Genomic DNA, 26,419 nt, shown 5'->3' with positions numbered 1-26,419 from the left:
CAGGCAGCGGCCGCCGGGCACGAGCGCCCCCTCCTCCCCCCGAGGAGGGTCGCGCGCGCGCGCATGCGCGGGCCCGCAATCCTCTCGCGCGCCGCCGCCGGCCCCGGTCGGCCGTTAACGGTGGCGGCGGCGCCTCACGGCCGGCTGAGGCGAGCGGGATCTCCCGCCTCAGCCCCGGACGCGCTGAGGGAAGAGCGAAGTCTCCTCCTCGGCCGCTGCAGGCCGAAAGGAGAGGGAGGGGGCTTCCCCGCCAGCCTTCCCCCTCGGCTGGAGCGCAGCGCGGGGCGGGGGAGGAGGGGAAGGAGCTGCCCCCTTGTGAGGAAAAGGGCTGCCGCGTCGCCTCTCTGCCGCACGCTCCCTTCCCGCCATGGGCAGCGGGGCTGGACCAGCGTGAACTCCTCCTTCGAGCCCGTCGGGCGGCCTCTGGGAAGCCTCTCGCCATGGCTGTCGGCGGGGTCTGGGTCTCGCTGCTGCTGATGGCCGGCACGGTGGCGGCGGTCGCGCTCTGCCGGCTGGCGGCTCGCCGCCGCCCGGGCGCTTTTCTCCTGGAGGCGTTGAGCACCTTCCAGATTTGCGCCTGCACTAACGAGCTCTGCCTGCTCGCCGGTGCCGAGCTTCAGCCGCCCGCCGCGCTTGCTCTCACCTACGTTTTCACCGTGCTGCACGGCTTGACGCTGGCCGGCAGCACGTGCAACCCGTGCGGCACCCTGCAGCAGATCTGGGCTGACCGGGTRTCGCTCGAGGGCGGTGGACTGCGGATCGGCGCGCAGTTTGCCGCTGCGCTGCTCGCCAGAGGATTTATGCACCTGATCTGGAGCCTGGAGATGGCCGAGCCGCACTCTGAAGCATTTTGGCAGGGCTGCAGCAATCCCCTGCAAACTACGTTGACGCAGGCTTTTTTTCATAGAACTGCTCTTTTCTGCTGTTTTCCAGCTGGCCGTGCTGCAGTTGGACACTATTCATCCCAACCTCAGAGTCCATTTTATTGCTCTGCTTATCACCATGCTTGTATATTCAGGTTAGTTTTTTTGTTTGTTTTCTTCTCTGTTGCTACCATCAAGATTTAAGTTTCCATTTTTTWATTCTTTTAAAAAGTGAGGATTCAGAATATTTTTTTCTTAGATTAGAAAAATATATCAAAAAAATCTTTGCCTCTGCAGATGCACTGTGCAGGCAGAGTTCATATGCAGTTTATGTAAAGTTTGCCTGATTAGATTCTCCCATACCTTTGTGGTTAAGAATGAAGTTCATATTCAAAACTATGAAATCTGCAAGTAAATATGGCTAAGAATTTCACTGAACCTTTGTTAAGATATCTCAGTGAAAAATCGTTTCATAATCTGACTGCATGAGACATTTCATGCAAAATCTGCTGCAGTGCTCTTATATGTCATGACAAGAAAGCACTGCTGACCACATCGGGAAAGAAAATACTGATTGTGCAATGTCTGTACAGACCTATAACCTGGATGCACTACATTTAAATGATGCGGAATTCATATCAGTGATGTCTAGTCTGATCGGCTTCTTTAAATCAGAACCAGCAATGAGTATTTGTGGAACGCAGAAAGAAGATACAGATTTTTAAGCATTCAAATGTTTAAAAAAGTTGTTAGGTGCCTATTATATTACGGCATCTAGAAGCATTTTGGGCCCCTCTCTGCAGTCCCTTGTGTGGCCSAGCCCTGCCTTGCCTTCACTGCTGTCCCACCTTGTGCCTTCCTGGACSAGTGGGAAGGAAGAGGTGCAGACAGTCAGCCTGAACTTCTTTCCACTGTCTGCTGGTGCTCCTTGTTCTGTGCAGCATAGAGCTCTTATCTATGTGCATTCACTTAGGAATGACTTTAAAGGGAGTGGGTTGTGCTGCAAAGCCGATTCTGTGCTTTGAGGTACAGGGAGATGAGASGGGGACGGTTACAGAGCTCCTTGCACTGAGTTGTGCTTCTGCCACTACTGCAGAGGAAGTCACTGAGGGAATGCTCAAATCAATGTATATATATGAGAGGGGGAGAAAACTTCCTTATCCGCAGACAGCTTGGATGTCATTGACTCCTTGTCCAAAAGGTTTAACTGTATTATGATACCTAACAGAGTAAGAATACAGTAGAACTTTCAGATGTATAAAAAAACTTACCCATTATGTTTATCTAAAATATTAAAAAGATTGAGAGTTTTATAGAGAATTTAAAGAACTAACTTAGTAATTTGAATTACTTTCTGAAATTAATTTTTGAGCGCACAAGCAGGTGTCAATGCATTTTAGCACACCAAATGTATTCCTAAATTGCTTGGTAAAAGCCTAGTCAAAGATTATACTACTTCTTTTACACATATAAAAAGCTGATTCCCAATTAACATTCCTTTGCTGCTTAGTGAATAGTCATGTAAAATAATGCGTGTCACGTTGCCTTTCCCTTGCCTMGCTCACACAGAGAATTCATGCGCTATGTTGTTGGCCAGGCCAGCTTCTTTCTAGCAGGAGGCTGTGTACCAGGTCCCCTTCCTTGTCATATATTTGGACTTGTTAAGGCTACCCAGTGCAATCAATCTGCGTATACTTATAGGAAACATCACATCTGCTGAGCTCAGGCCTACTTCATGGGTGGTTTGAGTATGCTRTATCATCTACAGAAGGTCTGTTATAAAATATGTATGCGTTCCAGGGATAAGATCTGGAATTTGGTTTTGTTCCCTCATTAGTGGAAAATCTAATATTTATACACTCTGCTCTAAGCTTCTTAAGATTTGCATTCTTTGCTGTACACTCAGATTCAGAAAGAAAAGTGAAAAGCGCATTCTTCCTGTCACATAGGCAGGAGCCTGGTGTTTACTGTGTGCTCCTGAGAGGTGGATTGAAGCTTCTTAAAGTTAAGGACATAAAACCCGAGATTCCTGCCACTGAGCTATTAAACAAAAAGTGTGGAACACTGCTGGTGCTATCACTTTCTTCTTGTGATAAAGTGACAGGGTTTTACTATTGCGGATTTTTTTTTCTTCCTTTTAGCATATTTTAAAGGTTTCCAAAGCTTTCTTCATACTCCCTCCTCCCCTCTGCCCCCCTCACCCCCCCACCCACACACACGCAAACATTCTCCAGGATATATTCCCTTCTCCTGTCCCCTCACTTATGAGGGCTGCTGAGCCAGACCCTCCTCTTGTTCCCACACTCACTTAGCATATCCTCTTGACAGCATGGAGAGTAACTGAGGCCATAACAACATTCAGATAGATCCAGCTGCCTCACTCACTGTTTTGGGGAGATTCCCGCTGGGTAACTGACAACTGGGAGGTGGCCACTGCCTGTGTCTGTTGTGTGCAGTATATCCCACAGGTCCCATGTGTAGCTCTTGTCTACTATCTGTTCCACCTCTCCTCTTCCATGTGTGATACAGGCAGTAGCAGAACCACATAGCTCACACATGGTTTGSTTGTGTTTTGTTTTTCCGGGAGTGAGATGAACAGAAAACTAATAGACTGTGAAATCTCCCCATCTCTGCTAAGGGAGAGATTTCCCTTGCCCCAGTTTGGAAAACAGTGCTTCAAGAGATAGCAGCAGATAGATAGTAGGGAGAGTAGACTTCTATATTAGGTGTTAAAGATAGCGACCTCCAGCAGGTAAAGTTTGTTATACACTCACTGAAGACAGGGAGATGCTTAATTTAGCTGGACTGGATCATTCTCAGGAAATATTTTGCACCTCGTTACTAATTTTATAAGGAAATTGAGCACTTTTTTTAGGAGAAACACATACCCAACAACAAAGGTATAGGCAACCAGCACCAAATTTAGGTGAAACAATGCTAAGCTAGACTAACTGGTAACATCTGTACTTTTTCCTATGAAAATATCACATAGTTTATAATATTGCATGAATAATGATTTTTCAAACTTTGGTTTGAAAGATGCCATGTCCTAGGTAGGAACTCCAAAAGACGCATTAAACTTACAAAATCCATGGTAATATTTTCCTTTTATACTTTGTTTTTAAAAGCCAATTTGATTGTGTTTTTAGCACCTCTATTTATTACAATTATGAATGAACCACAAGTGTTAAAAAACACATCTCTTATGTATTGTATTTCAGCCTAYGGTTTATCTATTCAAATGATTTCTGCTAATGCATTTTATTGCAGGGTAAGCATTTCTTGTTACATTTACATTTACAGTGTATTTACCTTTCAGTATTTCATTTAAAATCTGTGAAAAAAAGATGGTTTGATTTATGTTTACATTTTATTTCAGGTGGAAATCTCACAGGAGCAATATTTAACCCAGCATTGGCTTTTTCTTTACATCCTTATTGCTTCTATGACAGATTTTTGAGTTATTCACTAGTATATTGGATAGCACCATCCTTAGGTAAGTTGTTAAAATTGTTATCTACTTTGAGAAAGTGTTATTTACTATGTGGTTCAAAAATCAGGAAATAGATATTCTTTATTTCACAGTCAACTAGTCTGTTTGAAATAAAATCCACAAGATGCTTAATTATAACTTATGWGTAGAAATCATTCAGATTCATAGTTTCCTTTTGCAAATGTAGGCTGTATATTTTAAACTTGTTTAATGGTTTATGTAGGGTACCTGTATCTTAATGCAGTCTGTTTTGCAAACCAAAATAGTGTAATTGCTTAGTTCATACGTTGTGTTCAAAATCTAAGTACTTAYGGAATAGTTGGAATGATATCATTTACTATACCTAGCAAAACAGACAATAGGATAATTCTAAATGGAAAACACTTAGGTTAAGGTTAACTAGTAAGTTATAAACCAACAGCTGTTTACTCTGGAATGTGATCCTTTTGGAACTCCATGTTTATGCCTCAGTAATGAAATCCAGCCTGTTTGAGGTATGCTGGGCACTATTCACATTGACCAAAAGCCCACCAAATACTAGCCAGACCTGTAGATTCTAGCAGAATCTTAAAAAGGAGAAGAGGCCACCTGAAARCAAATACTAACTTGATAAAGTTCAAAAGGAGATACAAATTGGTTAGCTTGCAGTCAGTTTCTGTCTTGCTTTGTGACATTATACAAGATTTTTTTTTTAGATACTAGAAGAAGTGCTTAAAATAGGCTCTCTCAATAATTATCATTATAAAATCAAATCTTTTTCATCTCCATCGTGTCTAAACTTCAGAGATCCCATTCTATGTCCCTTCCCCAATCACTGTTGCAAATAATCTGTTCTTAGCCTAAGAGTAGGGAATGCGTATATGAGTAACTAGAATTTTTCCAACTTAAATTTCAGTTTTAATTTGGGCATTGTTGATTTTAACTTCTGGTTCTGTTCAGATAGAAATGCTTCATGTAATACTGTTGATGATAGTTACTCCTACTAATCTTGAGCTTTGTGCTTTGAGGGCACATAAAAGAGACAGTYAGCTAATCCCAAATTCTTTAATGAYTGTTAATCCTACTAGAAGATGCAACGGTAGTACAGGAAGCTAGGTGAGCTGTGAAAYACATACAGAAAACATCCCAAAGGGCTCCAATTATAACTAATASCTTCTTTGTCTTCTCTGAGTGCATGTCTGTGCATGTTCCAGTTGTAGTGACTCTCAGTAAGTCAAAATGGAGGATTTTTTTTTTTATCTAACTGAAATTCACTTTAATATAGTTTTCTTAAATTGGGAATCAAAACAGGATGCCTGAACAATTGAGCAAGCCTGCACTGTTTCAGTTAGTGAAATGCTTTAAGCAAGATTGATGAGACCAACTGTGTCCTGATAGGACACAATATGATACTTCTCAGAATTCAGATTTAGATTTCTGATATATTAACTTATTACCACCTGATAACCATTTTGACATTATCTGGCTTGTAAGTACCTGGGCTTTGATATTTTTGACAACTGCCATAAAGAAGTAGGAGGAATGCTGAAACACCTTGTTMTACTTATTTAGCAAAGTTAAGTGCACTCGGAGCTGTTTTGCAGAAGACCTTCAGGTGATTGAGGCTTTGGTAAGAAAAACAGCAGCTGTTGAGTCAACTGGAAATGTGACTTGAATTTAGAATATGGTTAGGAAATAATGTTACGTTTCTATGAAAATTCATAAACAGTGGGTTTATCTTTGATAATAGAATACCTTGAATGCTGTCTATAATTTAGTAGGGAAACGATTTCTAGACAAAGTAGTGGTAACCRTGTAAATACTCAGGACACTTTACTTTCTGAGTGGTGTTACTACTGTTGCCAACCRTTTTGTTACAGATATTAGGCCTGTGGATAACCTGAAGGGCAGAACTGTTTATTGCAATATGACATTCCAAAACAAGGAAATTCATGTATGCATATGCCTCATCTTATAAACTAAGAGTTGTAAACAAATGTAAGGGRTCTGAGGGGGAAATACCGAGAAGATGCCCTTGAAATATGAATTGATGAATTACAGAATCACATAATCGGTAAAGTTGGAAGGGATCTCTGGAGATCRTCTAGTCCAACCTCACTGCTCAAGCAGGGTCACCTACAGCATGGTAGACAGGGTTGTATCCAGGCGGGCCTTGAATATCTCCACAGAAGGAGACTCCACAACCTCTCTGGGCAACCTGGTCCAGTGCTTCGTCACTCTCACAGGGAAGAAATTCCCCCCTCACGGTCAGGCAGAACTTCCTGTGCTTCAATTTCTGCCCATTGCCTCTTGTCCTTTYGCATGGGGCAACTGGAAAGAGTTTGTCCCTGTCCCCTTGACACCCTCCCTTCAGGTACTTGTACACATTGATCAGATCCCCCCTCAGTCTTCTCTTCCCCAGGCTGAAGAGGCCCAGCTCTCGCAGCTGTTCCTCACAGGGTAGATGCTCCAGCTCTCTGAGCATCTTAGCCTTACACTGGACTCTCTCCAGTAGCTCCATGTCTCTGTTGTCCTGGGGAGCCCAGAAATGCAGGAATGCAGAAGTACAAATCTAACATCAAGTGACATTTTTGTAACACTTTTTAGARATTAGAATATAATAGGAGTAACGGKTYTTTCTTCTAGAATTGGACCAAATTATGACGTATTTAGGAAATGAACCTATTATAATARTAAGCCTCTTATGAAAAGAACCTCTATAAAAAGAACCTCCTAAAAATAGATGATGAGGGAAGGGATATTTTAAATGCAGATTCTAAAATTACTTTCAGAATCCATCTGTCAATACAAATATTATTTCAGACTTCCTAGAAATAGATTCATAGTAATGAAACATTTAAGCATCCAGGACAAAATGTTAATTTKTTGTCTTACTTTTTCCCAGTATCAGCCTCTTGGATGGTTAAATTATGTTGTTCTTATTTTGAGAAATTATTTTAGGAGACATCAGGTTTTTTGTGATATGCATATGCAGAACCATGCACTAGCATACCATGAAACTCCAGATTGCCTATGCAAAGTGTAATACAGTCTCATTTATAGCCATATCAAATACCCATGAGGACACAGATTGAGATCATTCAGTATATAGTGGATGTCCGGATCTAGCTGTGAAACAATACTTAACCCCCTCTCTAAAACAATTTTCTTAGAAAAGACATTTAGAACAAGAGATTGATAGCCACCTTCACAAGAGGAGAGAAACAGAAGTTTTCTTCTGGATAAGCAAATCCACTGKTTTTTTTTATGGTCTTTCATGAAGGTAGTCTTGGAATTGTAGTTAAGGAACTAATTTTTCAGAGTGATTTTACTGAAGTTTCAGTGAAAATGATTCTACAGTAGCATCAAAACAGCTAATTACCCTAATAAATATAGATGTTAGCAAGTGTTTATGGCTTAGCACCAACAGGCCTAACTTCTGAACTGAGAACATAGAAGCAGTAAGCACCAATAAGAGAAGAAAGACAGTTTCTGTTTCAGTGTCACTTAYTGTGATTTTGTGTTAAGGATCACTGACAAAGGAATTAATGTCAATTGTCCGGGCAGTGAATGCACCAGAASCAATTACACTGTTAATGATAGTGACTGAGCTAATGCTTCTGCTTCATACCAAAGAGATGGCAGCTATGGATGGAAGAGCTGCTGACAAAATACTAAACACGAGGGCAATAAAATGCAACTCTTTCCTAGACAAGTGCCAGCCTATCATCTTGCTAGGTTACTAACACTATTAAAAGAGAATCAATGCCTATTTCTTTCAGATCAGCTTTATTAGAAAGACTACTACAATTTCTCAGAAGAAAACCATTTTTCACTATCAGAATAGAAAATAAACGACACAAGTCATTTAGTGGTAGAATTAAATAGAAGAGGTATGTAAGAGAAAAGACTACAGGTGGAACTTTCACCCTTCTGTTCAGAAGAGAAGATACTCAGTTTTTTGCATAAAGTTTGGTACATTTATGCATGGATCTTRGGGAAGAAACAAGAATTGCAAGTCCACATGCAGTGATGTGGTCAGAATCAGGGAGACCTGRTGGGAAAGCATGCATGCCTAGAGTGTGTTCATAGGTAGGGAAAGAGGAGGAGGAGTGCTCTATSTTAAGAAGTTTCTTGGCCATGGAGAACTGCAGTAACCAGTTCTGTGCTGTGCATGTTTAAGTCTCTGGACCTAGATCAGAGGAGTGGTGTTACTGGGGGTTCTGCTACAGGCCCTCTTGCCAACCGTAGGTAGCAAATGAGGTTTTCAACAGGCAACTAGCCAAAGTCTCCCGCTCCCAGACCCTGGCCCTCTTGGAGCATTTCAGCTATGCAGGCATCATTTGGGAGAGCAAAATATCAATGCATCTGCAATCCAGAGCGTTCCTAGGAAATTGTCACCAGCAAGTCTAATGCAGATAGTGGAAGGGACAAACAGTGGTAAATGCTGTACTTGGCCTGCTCACAAACAGGGAAGAAGTGGCTGTGAATATGGCTGTTTGGGTCACAGTCCTCACAAGAGTTCAGGGTCCAGAGGAAGGCTGGGAAGGTAAACAACAGAGATGTTTGTTTGGACTTTAAGAGAATGCTTTTTTTTTTTTTTTTTTTTTTTTTTTTTTTTTTTTTTTTTTTTTTTTTTTTTTTAAGCTAATAGCTCAGAACAGTCTGGTGTGCAGGAAGAATCTAGTGTGTGGTTAAACAGGGAGTTCTGACAGGAAGCCTTAGGCCTTTCTCATGTGGCTAGAGAGGAGCTCCTCTGTGAACAAAGGTGAGCAAGAGGAGAGCAGGTAAGAAGTGGAAAAAAGGACAGGCAGTAAAGGAAAAGTATAAAAGCTTTACTCAGACACTCAGGAAGAAAATCAGGAAGGCCAAACCAAGCTGGAACTAAAACAGGGTTGCAGGAAGGGATTCTACAGGTGTTCTAGTGGCAAAAAAAAGAAGTTCAGAGAGAGTTTGTTCCGTTGATGGTGGAGGAGGAGGATGGAGGAGAAAACCTAGTGATGGATGACATGCAAAAGGCTGAGGTACTCAATGTCTTTTCTTTTTTCTTTTTTTTCCCCTTTTTTTTTTGCCTCAGTCTTCAAAAAAAGTTTGCTCCCAACCCTCTACATAAAACAGTAAGTTTGCAGAATGAGAAGGGCAGTCAATAGAGAGGGAGCAGCAGGTTAGGAACTGCACAAAGAAGCTGGAGGAACACATATCCATTGGGTCAGTTTAGATTTACCTAAAACTGCTGAAGGAGTCGAGTGCGAGGCAGTTGTCCATCACTTACTTATAAAAAGTTTTGGCAGTTGGAAGAGCTCCCTGACAACTGGAAGCATATTAATATTGTGCTATCTTTAAGAAGGACAAGGAAGAGAAGCCAGGGAACTGTAAGCTAGTTGCTCTCATCTCAGTCACTGGAAAGATTGTAGAGCACATCTCTTTGGAATCTATGTCCAACCATGTGAAAGACGAGGAGGTAATCAGTTAACAGTCCACAGATGTTGCAAGGGCAACCCGTGCTTGACCAACCTGACTGCCTCTGTGCTGAAATGACTGGCTATGTGAATGAGGGGAGAACAGTAGATACAAAATACCCTCACTTTGGTAGGGCTTCTGACAGCATCTCCCACCACATTCTCTGTTCAAAGCCAAAGATGTATGGGCTAGAAATTGGCTGGACCACTGGGCACAAAAGTCAGTGGCATGACTTCTGGTTGGTGGCCAGTAACACTCAAGAGTATCCCAGTGTCAGTACTGAGGTTGATACTGTTCTATACCTTCATCAGTGACCTGGGTGGTGAGACAGAATGTACCCTCTGCAAGCTTGCAGATGGTGATAAATTARGAGGAATGGCTGACCTGCAAAACCTAAATCAAAAATTTCAAGCCAAAAACTTGAGRATTAGGCCAATGGAAAATTGGACTGGGCTGCAAAGAAAAGTGTGATCTTCTGCACCTGGGGTAGTATATAGCCCCGTACAGACACATGCACACGCAAGTATGTATGTGTATATATTTCTATAGGAACCCCTGTGAATCAGTAAAAGCTGCAAGCTGATTCACTGAGTAGTAACCCTGCTGTGTTACACTGATACTAGGTTGAAAGGGAGGCCACATTTTTTTTGGAGAAGTGTGGCCAACAGTCCTAGGGATGTTACTGTGCTCTAATACTTTTGAGGCAGCATCTAGAAGAGTGTCCCGTTTAGGAGCCCCCAGTTCAAATGGGATGTGGAGAAAATTTGAAAGGATCCAGTGGAGGACATGCAGATGGCCAAAGGTCTGGAGTACCTGATCTCTGAGGAGAGGCTGAGGAAACTGGACTTGTTTAGTCTGGAAAAGATGAGATGAAAGGGTGATTGGATAGCAGTGTACAGTTACTTGAGGGTAGTTACAAGGATGACACRGACAAACTGTTCTCACTATTGGCAGATAACGTAACGAGACAAAGTCTGCAATGTGTGGCTTTGGAGGTTCAGACTGGACTTTATGAAAACCATCTTCATGAGGACAGCACTGCAGCACTGAAACTAGTTACCAGGAGAGGTGGTAGACTCTCCATCTTTGGAGGTTTTCCAGGAGACAGCTAGACAAAGCCACACAGACCTCTTCTTGTGCAGGTGATAGTCCAGTAATGAGTGGGAAGTTGGATTAGAGAGAGCACTTCCAGTAAATATTTCTGTCATTCTAAGAAACTTCATGAAATACAGGCTGTGGGAGTGGTTTGAGATGAGGAATACTCTGGATCAGAATCTGCTTCCCTTCTGAAACAGAACATTCTTTTTTTTTCCTTCTTCCCCAGGAGAAAAGAAAAGGTCTTAATCTGCTTTCTCTATGTTTAGGTTTCATTCTCATGAAGAATGTCTTAACTTTATCAACAATGTCATTCATACTGACAGTGGAGAATAATCTTTAGGCTTCACTAGCTCTCCCCAGCCCTTGCTTTATAAAACCTACAGTTAGAGGACATTTTTCAGCTTCAAAATAAACCTTAAACTGGAATGATCCTCAGAAAAACCCACTGTCCTGTACCTGTTTGCAGTACATTATAACAATGCAGTTATTAAAACCGACATTGCTGATGAACGCAGCCTTATCCTAACTGCTGAGAGATCAAGATTCAGTTGGTTGGTYGGTCGTTTATAGGCTCTCTCACAAAGGCGGGGTCCATATCTGGCAAGAGGAGGGTGCACAGCAAATTCTTCTGGCCAAAGTTTTCCATTCTTGGCTAATACACATCAGAAGCACAACATACTAAAACAAGCATTCAGAGAACTAAATTTAGTTGTCCACAAATGGACATTTGCAAGGTCTAGTGAGGCTTTCTTTGCAAGAAATTGTGTGTGTGTTTTCAAAAAGTATTGACTGTCTCCAACCTTTTCTACAGAGAATTTTCATTTTTCTGAGTCCCCACTGTATATTAAACTCTCAGATATTTTAACGTAATGTTTATTTCTAATACCAGTACTGTGTCCTTCTCAAATRTATTTACATAAAGTTCTTTTTTCTATTTTGTCTTTTCAGGTACAATACTTGTCGCTTTTGTATGGGATGAAATCGTTCCTCGGATATCTTGAGACCAAATCTTGAGCTTCAGCAATACTACATTAAAAAAAAAAAAAMCCCACACTTAAAATAAGTAAAGTGCAGACACCTGTGGAAAGGAAGCTGTTCATAAAACTGTTGACATTAATTTCTACATTATCTTTCAGCATGTTTTCAGATTTTGGTTTGAAGTGCATGACTTCAGACTTTGTATTGAAACTCTTACTTTGTCATCAAGAGTATTTGCCAACATTTTTAGTTAAGTCATACAAATGTTAAGAAAAGGACTTAAGCATTGAAACTTTGTCACTTTAGCCATAAGTGCCACTTGCTGACCTTTACTACAAATGCATATAAAATGAATTTTAGAGAAGTACAGTCTTTTTTGATTTTACTGGTTTCTTCCTATAGACAGCACTTGCAAAAAAGGAACTGAAGATTCCATTCTTTTAGTGACTTCAACATATGGCACTTCTGAGAGGAAGAAAGGCTGCACTACTCACTAGAAGAATCTTCACAGCTCCATTCTAGAGGTACCCTACACCAAAAAACCAATTGTAGGACCAACATTGTTTTAAAAATACTCATTGCAGGTAAGTAACTCCTCTCTTCCTTTGGGGAAGACTGCCCCATCCTGTCTCACCATAGTCTACTGAATGTTTATCTTCGCTGGGAAGAGCGTTAATAAAGTACTGAAAACTCTACAGAAACATAATTCAAAGTGCATTTTAGGAAAAAAAAAACAACAATCTTATCCTAATTACTATTGCCTTTTCAGAAATAGATAGTATATAGAGATGAACAATTCAGAACTTGATTTATCCTTGATTTTTACATAGTAAATCTTACCAGATATTTTTCTTGAAATAAATCGATTTGCTGAAGTAAGCGAAAAGAGCTAAAAACATAGGAAACCCACTCAAACTGGCGAGGTGAAGAGCGTGGCTAGCTACCAGTCCTCTAAAGTTCTTTTAGTTTTTCACTTCATAGTTAATAGGTTTGAAGGAGATATATTAACAAGTTCTATAAAAATCTCAGTTTTTATAGCCCTCTATTCATTATATAAGTCATCTCAGTCCCAAAGTAGTATTTTACAGCTTTGTTCACCTTGCAAAGCATAATTTAAGAGGGAAATGAGTCAGAYAAGGCTTTTGCACAGTAAAATACTGAACCAAATTTTAAAGCAGCTACTGTTCTCAACTATCTTTTTTGAAAGAGTTTGAGATGTAAATGATTTCATGTAATTTCTTACTTGTTTCAATAAAATCTTTTTTTTTTTTGACGTATGCTTAGAATACGTTGCAAAATAAAATCAACTGTTCAGACATACTTTTCATGTAAGTCTTAGTCCACAGCCCTAGATTTTTTTTTTTTATGTACCTCCCTTCCCTCAAACACACACACAAATTAGCCTGCTAATACACAAAAAAATACTGTTGGATTTATTATTAAGCTGCATTTTGCTACTATTTGGAGTAGGTATATTGTAAGAAACTTATCTTTGATCAGGTTCCTCCCAGCAAGGACTAAACACTACCATGTTGCTACTTGAGCTCATCCTTTAGCTGGTCTTACATTCAGCCACTTACCTAAAATGCAGCTATGGAGGGCTGCTACAGCACCGAATAAAATTGATACTACAAGTATACAGTTTTTGGAGTTGTATGCAAGACTGTTCAGACACTTACAGCATTATGGTCCAATTACAGCCTACAAAGTCTCTGATGATCCAGATCTGCTCCCATTTCTAAAGCAGACTCATTGACTTTGACCCGACAGTGTCAGCTGACTTTCTGCTTTTATCAGTTCCACTTATTTTAAGGTGATCCATACCTTATAGATTTTTCCACCACCACCACCACTCCCAATATGAGGTTTTGCCTTTACTGTAGTAATCAGGCCCAATTTTTAGCCTAGATTCTTATGGAAACAAGCCTTATGTAAAGAATTGGGCTAAGTATCTCTCATACTCATGAAGCCAGAGGGTAAAGGTCTCAAAAATAAAATTCAAAGAGTTAAATGGGTGGCTAGGAAGAGAGAAACTAGAAGTACAAATCAACAGAAAGCCCAGTTTTGCTACATTAAAGGCCCTACTTTCATTTTATTTTCAAAGGTCTGTAAGCAAAGTCCATAAAGCAAAGAGGTCAGATCTGACTTTTGTATGTCTGTATTGTTTATTTTGGCATAGCATATAGTTTAAAAAGAAACTTAAATTAGGTACAAGTCTAGGGGATTAACAAGTAGCTTCTCTATTTATAGCTACTTGAAGTAGAATTGTTAAAAATTAGACAAGCCTTAAAATCAACTAACTTAAAGCAAACCAAAAGCAAAAAAGAAGCTAGTAAAAAAGAATGAAAAATAAAGCTATGTTAAGAATTGAATTCAACTTTTGCATTGATGGTACAGACAATATTTTAAACTAAAAATATGTAAGTAAAGTTTGCTTATGAAAATTTTTGACAGAAAATCACAAATGGTCTAAGCATAAAGTTTTAAAGATAGATCTTGTACACTCAAATAAGATACTAATTCTCAACATTACTTTCAGAGCTCATCCAGAGCTTTTCTTCCCAAATGAAATTAATATTAATCTGTCCATTTAACAGGGAGCATCACAAAATAATTGCACTTGGAGCTCTGTATTGATACARCACAAGATAGATACTCTCTCTTCCAGAGCATGCTACTGCTTGTACAGTGTCAGTACTTCAGTTCCTCTGTAAGTAAGTTAACTGTGCTCATCTGCCAGGATCTCTAACAGGTACAGTTTATTTTCAATATGAAAAACAACAGAAACACCACATTTCAGGAATTAAGACTTATGTAAAAATCAAACCAGTCTCCTTTAAGCTTGAATTGCTATTTACAGTTTCATGAAATTTCTTCATGAACAACAGTACCAGTAGCGTTTTAGTACTGCTTAGCTATCACGAATTTCACTACTTGTACCCTCCCTGCTAACTCTCTATCCCTACCTTAAAAAAAAAATACATGTATTTGTATAAAATATGCATACAATTAGAGTAGTTAAGCAGTAATGATGGAATAACACAAGTAAAACCTACATGGTASCTCCTTTTTAACTCAGTCCCAGAAAGATTTAATTTAAGAGCCAGATGGATGTTGGTTTAGGTCTTAGTCAAACATTTCTCTTCTCTGCACCTCCCAATAAAAAGCTGTTCAGCTTCACTGCTTTAGCCCATTTAGCTCATTTTTGAGAGGCTCAACAAAGAAACAAGTGAATAACAGAAAGACCATTTACTACGGTTAATTGTACAGGACTTTAATCTCGCTTTCAGGTCAAAGCAGAACACTGAGAAGACAGTAACTGGTATTTTTTGCAGCTTCTGCCTAACTTGCATACGTCTGTCATCAGAAGGACTGAGTACACCAAGTTGTCTGTAACAGTTAGGAAATGCTGTTGAGTTTAAAGTTCTGCTAGTCCACACTGGTTCTACGAAATCCCGACCGTTGTTTTTTTTTTTTTCCTAGCAAATATTCATTATTTAGACCCCTGCAGCCTATGGCACTGACATTGCTCTCTGACAGGAGATTAAAGTATTTTTGTTCTTCATTGTTGTAATATACTGCAAAGTATTATCATTTGCACAATATTTTTTATATAAAAGACAAGGAGTAACTGTAAAAAAGGGAAACCTGACCAAATTTGTTGTTGTTGGTATACCAGAAGTCTTCTGCCATTATCCATGCTTTTGCAGTCCACACACAGGCCATGCAACATGGGAATTTAATATTCATAATTCCTAAGTATTAGCTTATGTTCTTTTGCATATTGTTTACAGTAGACAGATTAGCTCTGAATTTCAAAGCTGACTAAAAGCTTCTTGTAGGATGTCTTGTTGCATAACATGCCAAATAATTTATTCAGCAATGTCAGTAGTTCACAATACTGTTAAATCATCACTAATTTGACTGACATTTCCAAGGAATAGTAAAGAGCAGCTATAATTAATACATGCCACATATCTCAAAACCAAGCCATATCCTGAAGTGCTGAGCAGGACAGAACCACTTAATACTGTTCTGAGAGTGTACGACTGTTAAAAAACCCTGTTCACATACCAGCATAATCATGTAGGGAAACTTTGACAAGTCTACTTCAGAGCCAGTGATAGTAGACATTTAATATCAGACATTCATTTGAACATACAGGACAATTTCAAATCTGCTGTTGTTGCCCCATGGCAAAAACATCAGCAAGTGCAGGGACCTGAAACAAGTAAAAGGGAGCTCCAGTGAGACTAAGCTCTCTCTTAGCTTCCTACACTTGGGATATGCCACAGTAAGACTAATTCTGTCTTACAGAGGCACTGTGCAAATATTCTGCCCATTTACTCTCACATCTGGTTAAATTTATATATAAAGAAAAGTCCATCAAAGCCATTTTCATCAAAGCGAGCACCCGTAACTCAAAGGAGGTCTGCTCAGAGTTCCCAGTGGCCAGCAGCTTGCTTAAGTAAATGACTGAGAACTGCAACAGAGTTGGATTGTGAGATACAAAAAAATCTTAGTTTATTTAACAATGTTGTTAACATTTAATACAAAGACACAAAGCATTCTCATATTCTGGACTTCACAGATTTTATTCCATCTTTTCTACCACCCAAACTCTGTTCCCAAAGAAGTGACAGGGAATAGCACTGAACAGATAGTCAGTTACTTGAGGGGCTTTTAAATTTAACTTTGCTTTTAATTCTTGGTTAATCTTATTTCCTTTTAGTGAAGCTTTGTAACATTCCTTTTTCCATTCTGCTCCACTGACTCAATGAACAGGTACAAAAATATGGAAAATTCTAGGACAATCTAGAATTCTGTTCTGCTTTCAATTTTATTTCTGAAGTCCTAGAATTCCTAAAAAGGCTTCTTTGAAATGAGCCGTGATTAGCCCCGTTCAAGTGTTAGATGCAAGAGGTTTTACTGTTTTTTTTTTTCCCCTTAATAAACCCATAGTGGTCACAAATGTCAAACCCTGTTTTAAACATCTATAAAAGCATTTATAGACCTAGGTGTCTAAGCTTAGGTCATTAAAAGAAAGGTTAACTCCCGATAGTCACTGCAACGTCTTCAGTTTTACGGCTTATTTTGGAAGTGCCACGAGAAGAATCTGAAAGATACAAGACACCAGGTTTACATAACRGGCATTAAAACATAAGATTATTAGTCTTTAAACAGTAGCAGCTATCCGTTGTTCACAGTCACACAGGACAGCAGTTTACTTTAAACTTGCTAGGGAGGTAGTTTTCAGAACGGTTGAGCACCTTTGCTTTTCACAGCAGATCTGAATTTAGGTCATCTAAGGACAGTGTGCATCTACAATCAGCAGTTGTTAGCCTGTGCCCTGGAAGACCTTATCATACCTCCCCCACACACGGGCACACTGGTTAGTTCAAAACACAATTACTGGAACTGTGTGATGCAACAGACAAAACACCGCTTATTACAAGACTAATAGATGCGTCACAGATCAACTGTCAGCAAGACTTCCAGGAGCTCCATCAAGCAACTGTCACATTTCATTTGAGTAATGAGCAGTAACATGCAACACGAGTTGCTTTAGAGACAGAGCAGCATGCTGCTCTCCAAAGGATTGCCAACAAGATTTCTTGCAAATTCTGTTTTTCTCAGATCAGAAAGTTAGGAGGACTGTGCTGCTCCTGAGAGTACCGAGAAGATCACTGCATGCTCCCTCTCTGCCCTACTCTTGGAGTGTAGACCCAAGCCACCATCACGTTTGTTTCTGGGATGATTAGCACAGACCTCAAAGAGCTGTCCTTCTCATGTTGCATCTTCAATCGATTATCCTAGATTTTTGAATTTACTTAAATTACATCAACACAGTGAGGCTGGTGGTAGATTGAAAAAAGGCCTGTCCCCCACACAGGTCTTGACCACATCATTTTAGCCGTTGACACTCACTGCGCATGCAGGTCACTTGATCCACCCTGACAAGGATCAGCTCCTTAGCTGTGATCAGCAACAGCTTAGAACCAGGCAAAGAATACCACCCCCCATCTACTCAACTAGCAGTGTTTATTTCTCATGACTGCTACACTATGCAAAGTATGGAATAAGGAGCAGGAAAAACACCACTGACTACTACCTGCTTTACTAGAAAATCAGTCAGCAGCACTTCCACCAGCATTTTCAGATTCCTTAGAGTTCTGCTATCAACCAGTAACTCTCCTTAATCCCTCTTATGTTTATGGGACTAGCAGCATTCAAACTTGAATTTTCAGCAGACAGGATTTTTTTTTTAAGCATAGACATGACCTCAGAGGCAGAGCTGTCAGAGCCGAGTTCTCTGTTCACTACCTAGAAGTCACCTCTTTAGAGCTGAAGAGTCTCCCTCATATTTTAAAGTGCATCATTTGTCAAATATGATAACTGCCAAATGGTATGTTTTCTCCCACAAGCCTTATGTTGTCTCCCCCAAACTTCTGCTCTAGCATTTATAGTGGGATAGTTCTGTGATCACTTGTTGTGGCAAGAGCTGGTGTTTTCACTTCCAAGTGAGCCAGAAGAATGGGGGCAGCTCACCACCACTTGAGTAGTGCATGTAAACTGCTACCACTAGCAGATGTTGCTCAGAGATGAAATTAATGCTCCACTGGGCCTGTACTTCTCCATGAAAGCAGTCCCAGAATAAGCAGTTCTCCTCTCCAACACAGCCCAGGCTAGGAAACATTGGCACATCTTGAAATGCCACTGAGAGTAAAACAAGCAGTAAAGGAGATGGTAGGCAAGAGGACACACTGGCACAACTGCGTAAACTGAAGTTCTCTGCAAGTTGTGCGCTTTTAACAATGACCCCATCCAAGGAGCTTGGTGACTTTACCAGGAACTGTTCCTGCTCCACTTAGAGGGAAAGCAGACATGGGCTTGCAATGCTGTGATGTTTTCTGCCCCCTTGAAAGGCCTGGGAAATCCTGCACACTAAGGGCGAAATAATGGATACTAAGGACAGTAACTTCCCAGCAATGGTGCCAGTATTCATACATCAACATCCAAGAACCTTTCTGAGATCAAATGATTCTTAATCCACTAAATCTACTAAAAGGCTGATATGTCTTCTAAACAAGCATGTACAGGCAGGTTACCCAAACAGAATGATAGTTTAAGCTGATACATAATTTTGAACAACTACATGACAGTTCATGGAACAATACAACTATCTTTTCCTTCTCCAAATCACCATCATCCTTGTATCTCAAGATATTTCCTGTAGGCACTCTGAGATAATTTACATTAAACAAATTAGAGAGAAGGAAGGCTCTGCAGGACGGAAAAGCATCGGTGTCTGAGGATAAAAGAACTTACAGCAGCGTTTGTCCTCCTCAGTGATCAACTTCTGCATCTTCAAATTGCCCTGCAACTGCTGGTGCTATGTCCACCTCCATGCCATCTGAAAAATAAAAACAGCCAATGCTACAAAACACTGCAGCACTCACAAACAGATGGGATTATCACACAAAGGACAGCGAGTGCCCTCTGCTGGTGAGAGATTACCAAAGTAGAAAATACCTTTGTTGAAGTTCTGAGGTGCCCTAAGAAAACACTGATGTGCTCTGAAGTTGTGTTTTTAGTCCAACTATATTAATAGATCACTTAAAGATACTGCCTCTTCCTACAAATCTTGTCTCACCCTATCCTATTAAGAGACTTAAATGTTAGATTTAAAATACTTGGGTTTTTGAAAAAAGAACGAGTCCCCTCACCTACAATGTCAAAAAATAACAGGAATTCTGAAACTGAGCAGCTCCTCTGGATATTAATAGGTTTAGCACATCAGAAAGCAGGACTATAGCACAGATTGGAAAGGCTAATAAAATGGCTGAAAATGACTCCAAGACATGTGATATACTTACTGTTCAATCTATTTTAAGTTTTCAAAAACCAGAAAAAAAAAAAAAAAAAAACTTTTACAGGAAGGACATTCCACAAATTTGGGTATATCTTCTAAAGATATCTTTAGGTTATATAACTTAATTTACAAAGCTGTAGAACAAAGAGAATCTATAAACAAGTGACTAAAGCAATTAAAGATTTTTTTAAAAAAAAATCCAAATGCATCAGTAATGAATTAGTTTTATTTGACTACTCTAGGCAAGCCAATAGTTAGAAACTCACAAGAGCTATTTCATTTTCCATCACTAATCCTTTAGAAATGTGAGGCCATAGTAAACCACTGAGTTTTATATCATAAAAGAAGCAGAAGCAGTGAACTACTGCTCTGTCCTTTTCCCAGGTAATGTATTGCTCAGGTGAAAACAGTATGCAAAAATGACAAAATCTGAAAGATTTTTCCATCAAAAAAAAAAATCTTACTCTTTAAACATATGTTTAAACAACTAATAGTATTCAGAGACTTCAAAAAGCCAACATTTTAAAAAAGCAGAATTTATTAGTTCCAGTACATTTCCAAGATTCTGAACTTGCACTGATTTTAAACAGAATCATTAGCCTATAAAACAGAATGCTTAAAAAACCCCACACGATTGCCCGTTTTGAATGAAAAATTGCTTCCTAAGCCCAGTGTAGACTGACAAGTTTAATTTTTCTTATCCTAAGTTGACTTCACTCTACCACTGCTTAGGAAACTGTATCAATAAAAATCAGCACTTCTTAACACAGTGGTCCTCAATCCATGACCTACACTAACATGACTACAGATATTTTATATCCTGTAGTTGTGAACAAAGATAAAACCGCCACTGACACATACAGTATGGTATGATACTATCCATAGCATGATACTGGTCAGTAGTGATACTTACAGACTAATCAGACTGGGAAAAAAAACACTTTTAATGTAATACATTAAACCCACTAAAGAATAATGTATTATTAATGTATTATTTAGTGTTTTAATAATGTATTCTTTAGCATATCTTACCTTCAAACTCCCTTACTGAGTCTTCTGTTCGCACTCCAGCCATGTTGTACTGACTGCTCACAGACTGGGCTAACATGCCCTCTAATCTCTCCAAAGTGGCCTGACCTTCTGCAGTTAAATGTGACAATCCTTCTTCGTAAGTGTAAAAGCTTGGGATATCACCTTGCCCTAGTTCTGCAGAAGCAAGTTCATGGTCATCAGGTATAAATTTAGGAGCCTGGATCGAACAAGGGTGGGGGGAATATGACAACAACTAGGCAAATTATGCCAAGATCAGCACACACACAGCTACTGAGAAAGGTTATAAAGCTGCTTATGTCAACAACATACCACAGTAGTTACATGAATAGACCAAGACATAGCATGGGCACAGAACTCATAAAAATACATTCTCTGGGAACAAAAAAGATACTAATGCCTTGGGGTTTTTGAAAATGAAAACAATAGAATCTGACACAGTTAAATTACAGATTTTCCCCTAATTTTTGAGTTTTATGTTGTGCTTTTTTGCCATAAAGAGTATTTAAGCAATATCAATAATAAACAATGAACTTCTTAATGTACATACAGTACAGACAGAACCATTCTCATGACAACAACTATAAGAAAAGTTTCAGGTATCCAGGCACTGATAGATATTTGAAAAGAAGCAGACATTACTAACCATGCGCCTCAACATCATACTCTTCTCCTTCATAATCATTGTCTGAATCTTCATCTTCTGGATCTGGGTGCAGAGCTTGGCACTCGCACATCGCTGAAAACATGGCTTCCACTATACAAACACAACAGAATTAYCTTTTCAGCAAGTGGCCAAAGATGATGCTAACAGTTAACTTGCAGTGCTTTAGTTGGCCAGCATGAACTACGAGAAAAGAGAAGTGTTGTCTAAGGCCAGTAACCTGCACCACTGCCTACCAGCTGAGACCAGAGATGGACTCCCAGCTGGAAAATGGCAACTTACAGCTAAGATRTTGTTAGGAGCATATCTTAATGGTTTCTGCATGGCTCCAAAATCAAGCAGCCAGCACTACTCTCACCTTAGGGCCAAGCAAATCTTTATGGTTAGGAAGCTTAAGAAAACGGATAATGATTTACAACTGGCACACCCTGGTCATGCATGGGTATGACCAGATACACAAGGGCAGCCAGGAGTTACAGAGATGAAGAGAAAAGCCTGCCTTGTTTCTCCATCAACACCCTGTAACAAAAAGCAAGAAATCTGGGTCTGAGAGATCAGAGAAAACGAGAACGTTCTTTTACCAACCAAAACCACCACACAATTCTTGTTTAATAACATCACTCAACAAGCTAGTGACATGCTAACACCAAATCAGGTTTCCTAGATCCAGTCCAGTGCTTTATCTTTTAAATGGTACTTTTTTGCTATTTCACTGATGATAAAAGTGAGATAGGGCTATCTATGGACAATTCAGTCTGTGGATTCCTTGCAGCACCTAATACAGAAGATTTCTAATACTTAGATCTAACAGTAAGCACCATGTCAGGCCAGTTTGGACATGACTGGTTTTCAGTGGTGCAGCATCTGGACATTGACATGTTCCTAATGAAATTATCACTGATTGAAGTATCACTGAATTTGTAATTAAAGGTGTTTACCATGCAAGTTCTCCGAAAATTTAGCTAGATTATGTTATCTGTGTAACATATTTATACTTAAAAATCTTACATATACAGCACTAGAATTTTCATGGAGTGACTGCTCAACATATTCCAAGTTAAACCGAGAGAAAATTATTTACTTCATTCTTCTCAGCAGACAGAAATCAAGAAATAGCCAAGGACACTAAGGATYGTATCGTCTAAACTCTGTATCTGAGTGTCTTCCATATATAGTGAGGAATATTAACACTTCAGTCAAGCACTGAGCTTTCATTTGGGAAAAAGCTAAAATATGAGTTCCCAACTTCACTTACAGGCTGATTTGTCACTAGGTACAAATCTGAATTCTGCAATTGGTTCAATGTCATCATCACTGTCTTCTTCCTCCTCCCCTTCAGCCATGGGTGCTTCTTTTGCGTCATCTTTAAGAAATGTAAAGATTTAAAAGAAGCATGTTTATTTTGTCAAAAAAAAAATCTAGTTTATCTATCTTTTCTGGAACATATGTACAATCAAATCAGAAACCTGCAAACAATCTGTGAGAGTGTTCTGTAATAGGGCTCAAGTCCCATAAACATGGATAAAACACAGGAAGGCCTTTATTGATATTGTCTGTGGCATTTATGTAAGCTCTGAACTCAATTTCTCATTTTCCTAGCCAGTGAGCAATATATGCTAATACCTAATATGGTAGAGGTAGAAAGTACACTCAGAGCCAAAGACAACTGTGGGAACAAAAGTACTTCCTGACCTCTGTGAATTACATACTTAAATAACTAAGCAACAATGAAACATCTTATTTTCTGGAGACACAAAAATACAAAGAAGATAGCTATGATTCATCACTTTGTGGCTGGGGACACTGAGCTGACAGCTTCAAAAGCACATAATTGACTTTCTACAGAAAAACTACAGTAAGACTACTTCACAGAGAGCAGCTTTTATCAGATACAAAACTGGCAACAACTCCAAGGATATTAAAAAGCCAAGAAGCTGCCAGCCAGCTGCCTCCAAAAATAAAATGTCCAAGGAAGCGACCCAATCCTTGCCCAACTGACATCAGCAGGCACAGCTTGCTGCTGCTGAGTCCAGCTCCATTTCCAATGAAGTTCTGACTGCCTCTCTTCACAAAAATAAAACAAAAAAGGGGGGAGGGGATAAAGCCTACACACACATACACACAACACAGCATAACAAAAACCTTCAGAGGGAGAACAAAATGTACCCTACCCAACTAAGAAACCAAGACTCCTGCAGCCACAGAAGTTGAGATCAGCATTTAATATTATTCAGCAGATGAAACACACTATTGCAGGGTAGGTGTAGACTGAAAACTAAATGTTCACATTTCCCTAGCTGTAGAAGATTTACTGTAGCCAGAACTTACCCCAGAATTCAGTTCACAAAGGATTTATGGACAAGAGAGGGAAATCTATCAAACAGGAAACATTCCATATTTTTAAACAGTACTAGCAAGATGAATTAAAAGCAGTAGGGAACACCCTTCCTCAGACTAGTCTCAATTTACTTCAGAATAAATGCAATTACAGAAAAGCAAAGAAAAAGAACTAAGAGGTATATGCATGCATTTTGATGTTATCTTTAATAAYAGACTGTCTAGAAATATTAGTAATATATAACATGAAACAAATAATAAGAAGTGTTAATAGACTAAAAACGTCTCCCCAGATTCTTGTAAATAGTTTCAGTATATAGACTAAACAAAAATTATATGCAAGATTTTAACCTTTAACTACCATGACTAATAGCTATTAGGGAGAAAGAATGTCTGTTAAGACTTAACACTCATTACTCTGTAGCTGAGATGGTATGGTTTATGACACACTTGAATTAAAAGGTCTTCTAAAAGAAAAACATTTTGATACATCAAAACCAAAAAACCCTCAAGCAAACAGTGAAATAAAAAGCTTTCTTTCTCTAGGTTGTGAAGAAACAAGATTATTTAAAAAGTTAATTTATGGAGAAATCTTTAAAGATTCATTACTCCTGGTAATACAAGCCACTGTCTGTTTGTTTTGTTTTGTTTTTTTGTTTTTTTTTGTTTTTTTGTTTTTTTGTTTTTTTGTTTTTTTGTTTTTTTTAATAAGCTGTAGGAGAAATTAGAAAGCTTCCAGGCTATTATGAAACAGCAGGTAAAAAACTGAAAAAGGTAGCAATATTAACAGAAATTCAATAAAGCAAGAATGATATGTAAACAGTGGAATCATAGGCAGGCAGATAAACAAAACTGTTTAAGTAAAAGAGAGCAGAGAACTGAAGCTCAGTGGTACATAATTGCATGCTGAGGTGCAGAATAGTACYGTACAGAAGTGACTATAGGCCAGGGTAAAGTTCTGCTTTAAAGTAATTACCCTTCATGGACATAAGAGAAAACACAAGCTATTATTTAGAAGAACTATATCATCTTCAAAAACACAACCTACTCCCTTTTATAACTGACAGTTTGAAGAAGCAATCATACCACACAGGACTGCACAAAACCAGTAAGCAACGTTTGAGGCTTACCTTCAAATTTAGCATTCACCATGACGTACAAATGTTCCCATGGGTAGGCGTTTAGGTCCCTGGAGACAGCRTGTAAACTTATAGTGGGATAATCCAAGGAGAACCCAAGTCCAGAGTTATCCAGCCAAGACAGGCGACTAAAAAGGGGAAGAAAAAGACAAGTTAGACACTAACAGAAGTCTGAGGCACCTGGCTCATACCTTTAGAAAAGCAAATCAACCCAAACAAAAAGAGTAATTCTTTAGGAGGTGGACAAGGCACTTACCCACTCTCTACTGACACATGATCCTGGAACTGTCTTAACAGCACCCTGCCCCAGCATAGCTGAGGTAACAGAACTCTTTTCACAAGGAACGTTAATCTGAGCACCCTAAACAAATTCCAGCTTTATTATACTTGCAGTAAAGCCTGATTTTTTTTTCTCCCTGCCTCTTTATTTTCTATGCCCTGTAGGTATCTATCACCTCAAAAATAAAAGCAGAGGCAATTTGTGACTCAAACTGTCAAACATTCTGTATTTTTTCAAGATCAAGTGTACACTAGGGAAGGAAGATCACCATCGCAATTTCTGCGGGATAATAATTCTGATGTGCGTACAGTCTCTACAGATGAGTTGTACGTGGAAAAACAACTAGTTTTACGATCAGCACAACAAAGTTTTATCTAACACCTTATGTGCTATAACCTCCATTTCTCTACGTTTTCACTCTCATCCCTAACTACAACTTGAGACAGCACAAGCTGGGCCCAGCCCAGAGCTACRCAGCCACCAGTGGGCTGCTAACTCCTTCATGTCAGAGGAATCACCGTCTTTCAAGCAGCTGACAAATCAAACAAATAGCTTGCGTGGTCTGTGGGCGGTGAGGTCACATGCTGAACAGAAATACTGAGTTGAGACCTCTGCCACTCTTGGGAGCCAACAGGGAGCTCAAAAGTTTTCGTTGGAGGACAAAAATCGGAACGGTCGCAGAAGGCTCCTCGCCTCGAGAAACCAGGTTAAGTACAAGAGCTAGAGAAGTGGAAGCGAGGAATTTCTTTCCTAAACTWTATCAGCCAGTTTTCAGCATTTACAGCTCTTAACGCAGAGCAGTAGTCAGATCCAGAGCCTCCCCATGCTCCAGCGCACCCAGGTCTCCCACAGGACGGGGCTCCTGCATATGACAGCTCTTCCCATTCGCTGCCAGAAAGAAACTCCAGTAAAAGCTTAGCAACCTGCTAGAAACATTCCGGGAGAACGCCGGCAGGCTCACGTGAGCCTCGTACAACGAGCTACTGAAGGCAAGATAGAAGAAACTATGTAGAGGACTAGAGGGGGGTTGCTATGGGGGSAGGGGGTCTCTCTGCCCCCCCCAGGGGCAGGCCACGCCAGGCAGATCCCCACAGCCTCCTCCCCCCGAGTCCCCTCAAGGGGGGGCCTCAACACACAGAGGCATTCCCCTCCCGGGGAGACCCCCCCTCCCCGGGTCCCCTTAGGGGACACCCCCACCCAGAGAC

The 26,419-nt window shown here is 39.8% G+C and overlaps 2 protein-coding genes across 3 annotated transcripts in view; one reads left to right on the top strand and one right to left on the bottom strand.

The window, feature by feature from the left end:
- The first annotated feature begins 103 nt into the window (after positions 1-103).
- AQP11 (aquaporin 11) lies at positions 104-11,923 on the top strand. The gene is given in 4 exon segments (XM_085300532.1): positions 104-896; positions 898-1,018; positions 4,243-4,359; positions 11,842-11,923. Coding segments are annotated over 4 exon segments (747 nt in total). The 5' UTR covers positions 104-440; the 3' UTR covers positions 11,895-11,923.
- Positions 11,751-26,419, bottom strand: part of CLNS1A (chloride nucleotide-sensitive channel 1A) — a 16,027-nt gene continuing 1,358 nt past the window's right edge. Inside the window, exons 2-7 of one of the 2 annotated variants that reach the window (XM_085300535.1) lie at positions 24,926-25,062; positions 22,714-22,821; positions 21,441-21,551; positions 20,777-20,950; positions 19,201-19,285; positions 11,751-11,919 (exon numbers count right to left, since the gene is read on the bottom strand). In XM_085300535.1, coding sequence (XP_085156661.1) covers positions 19,218-19,285; positions 20,777-20,950; positions 21,441-21,551; positions 22,714-22,821; positions 24,926-25,062 — 598 coding nt within the window. In that variant the 3' untranslated portion in view covers positions 11,751-11,919; positions 19,201-19,217. Of the gene's footprint in view, positions 11,920-16,365; positions 16,988-19,200; positions 19,286-20,776; positions 20,951-21,440; positions 21,552-22,713; positions 22,822-24,925; positions 25,063-26,419 lie in introns of those variants that run through there. The other variant, XM_085300534.1, reaches the window with a different exon arrangement.

Source organism: Rhea americana, unplaced genomic scaffold (assembly GCF_003343005.1).
Source record: "Rhea americana isolate MKP2758 unplaced genomic scaffold, rheAme1 scaffold_165, whole genome shotgun sequence".
NCBI lineage: Eukaryota > Metazoa > Chordata > Aves > Rheiformes > Rheidae > Rhea > Rhea americana.
This window is presented reverse-complemented; position numbering and strand designations above follow the sequence as displayed.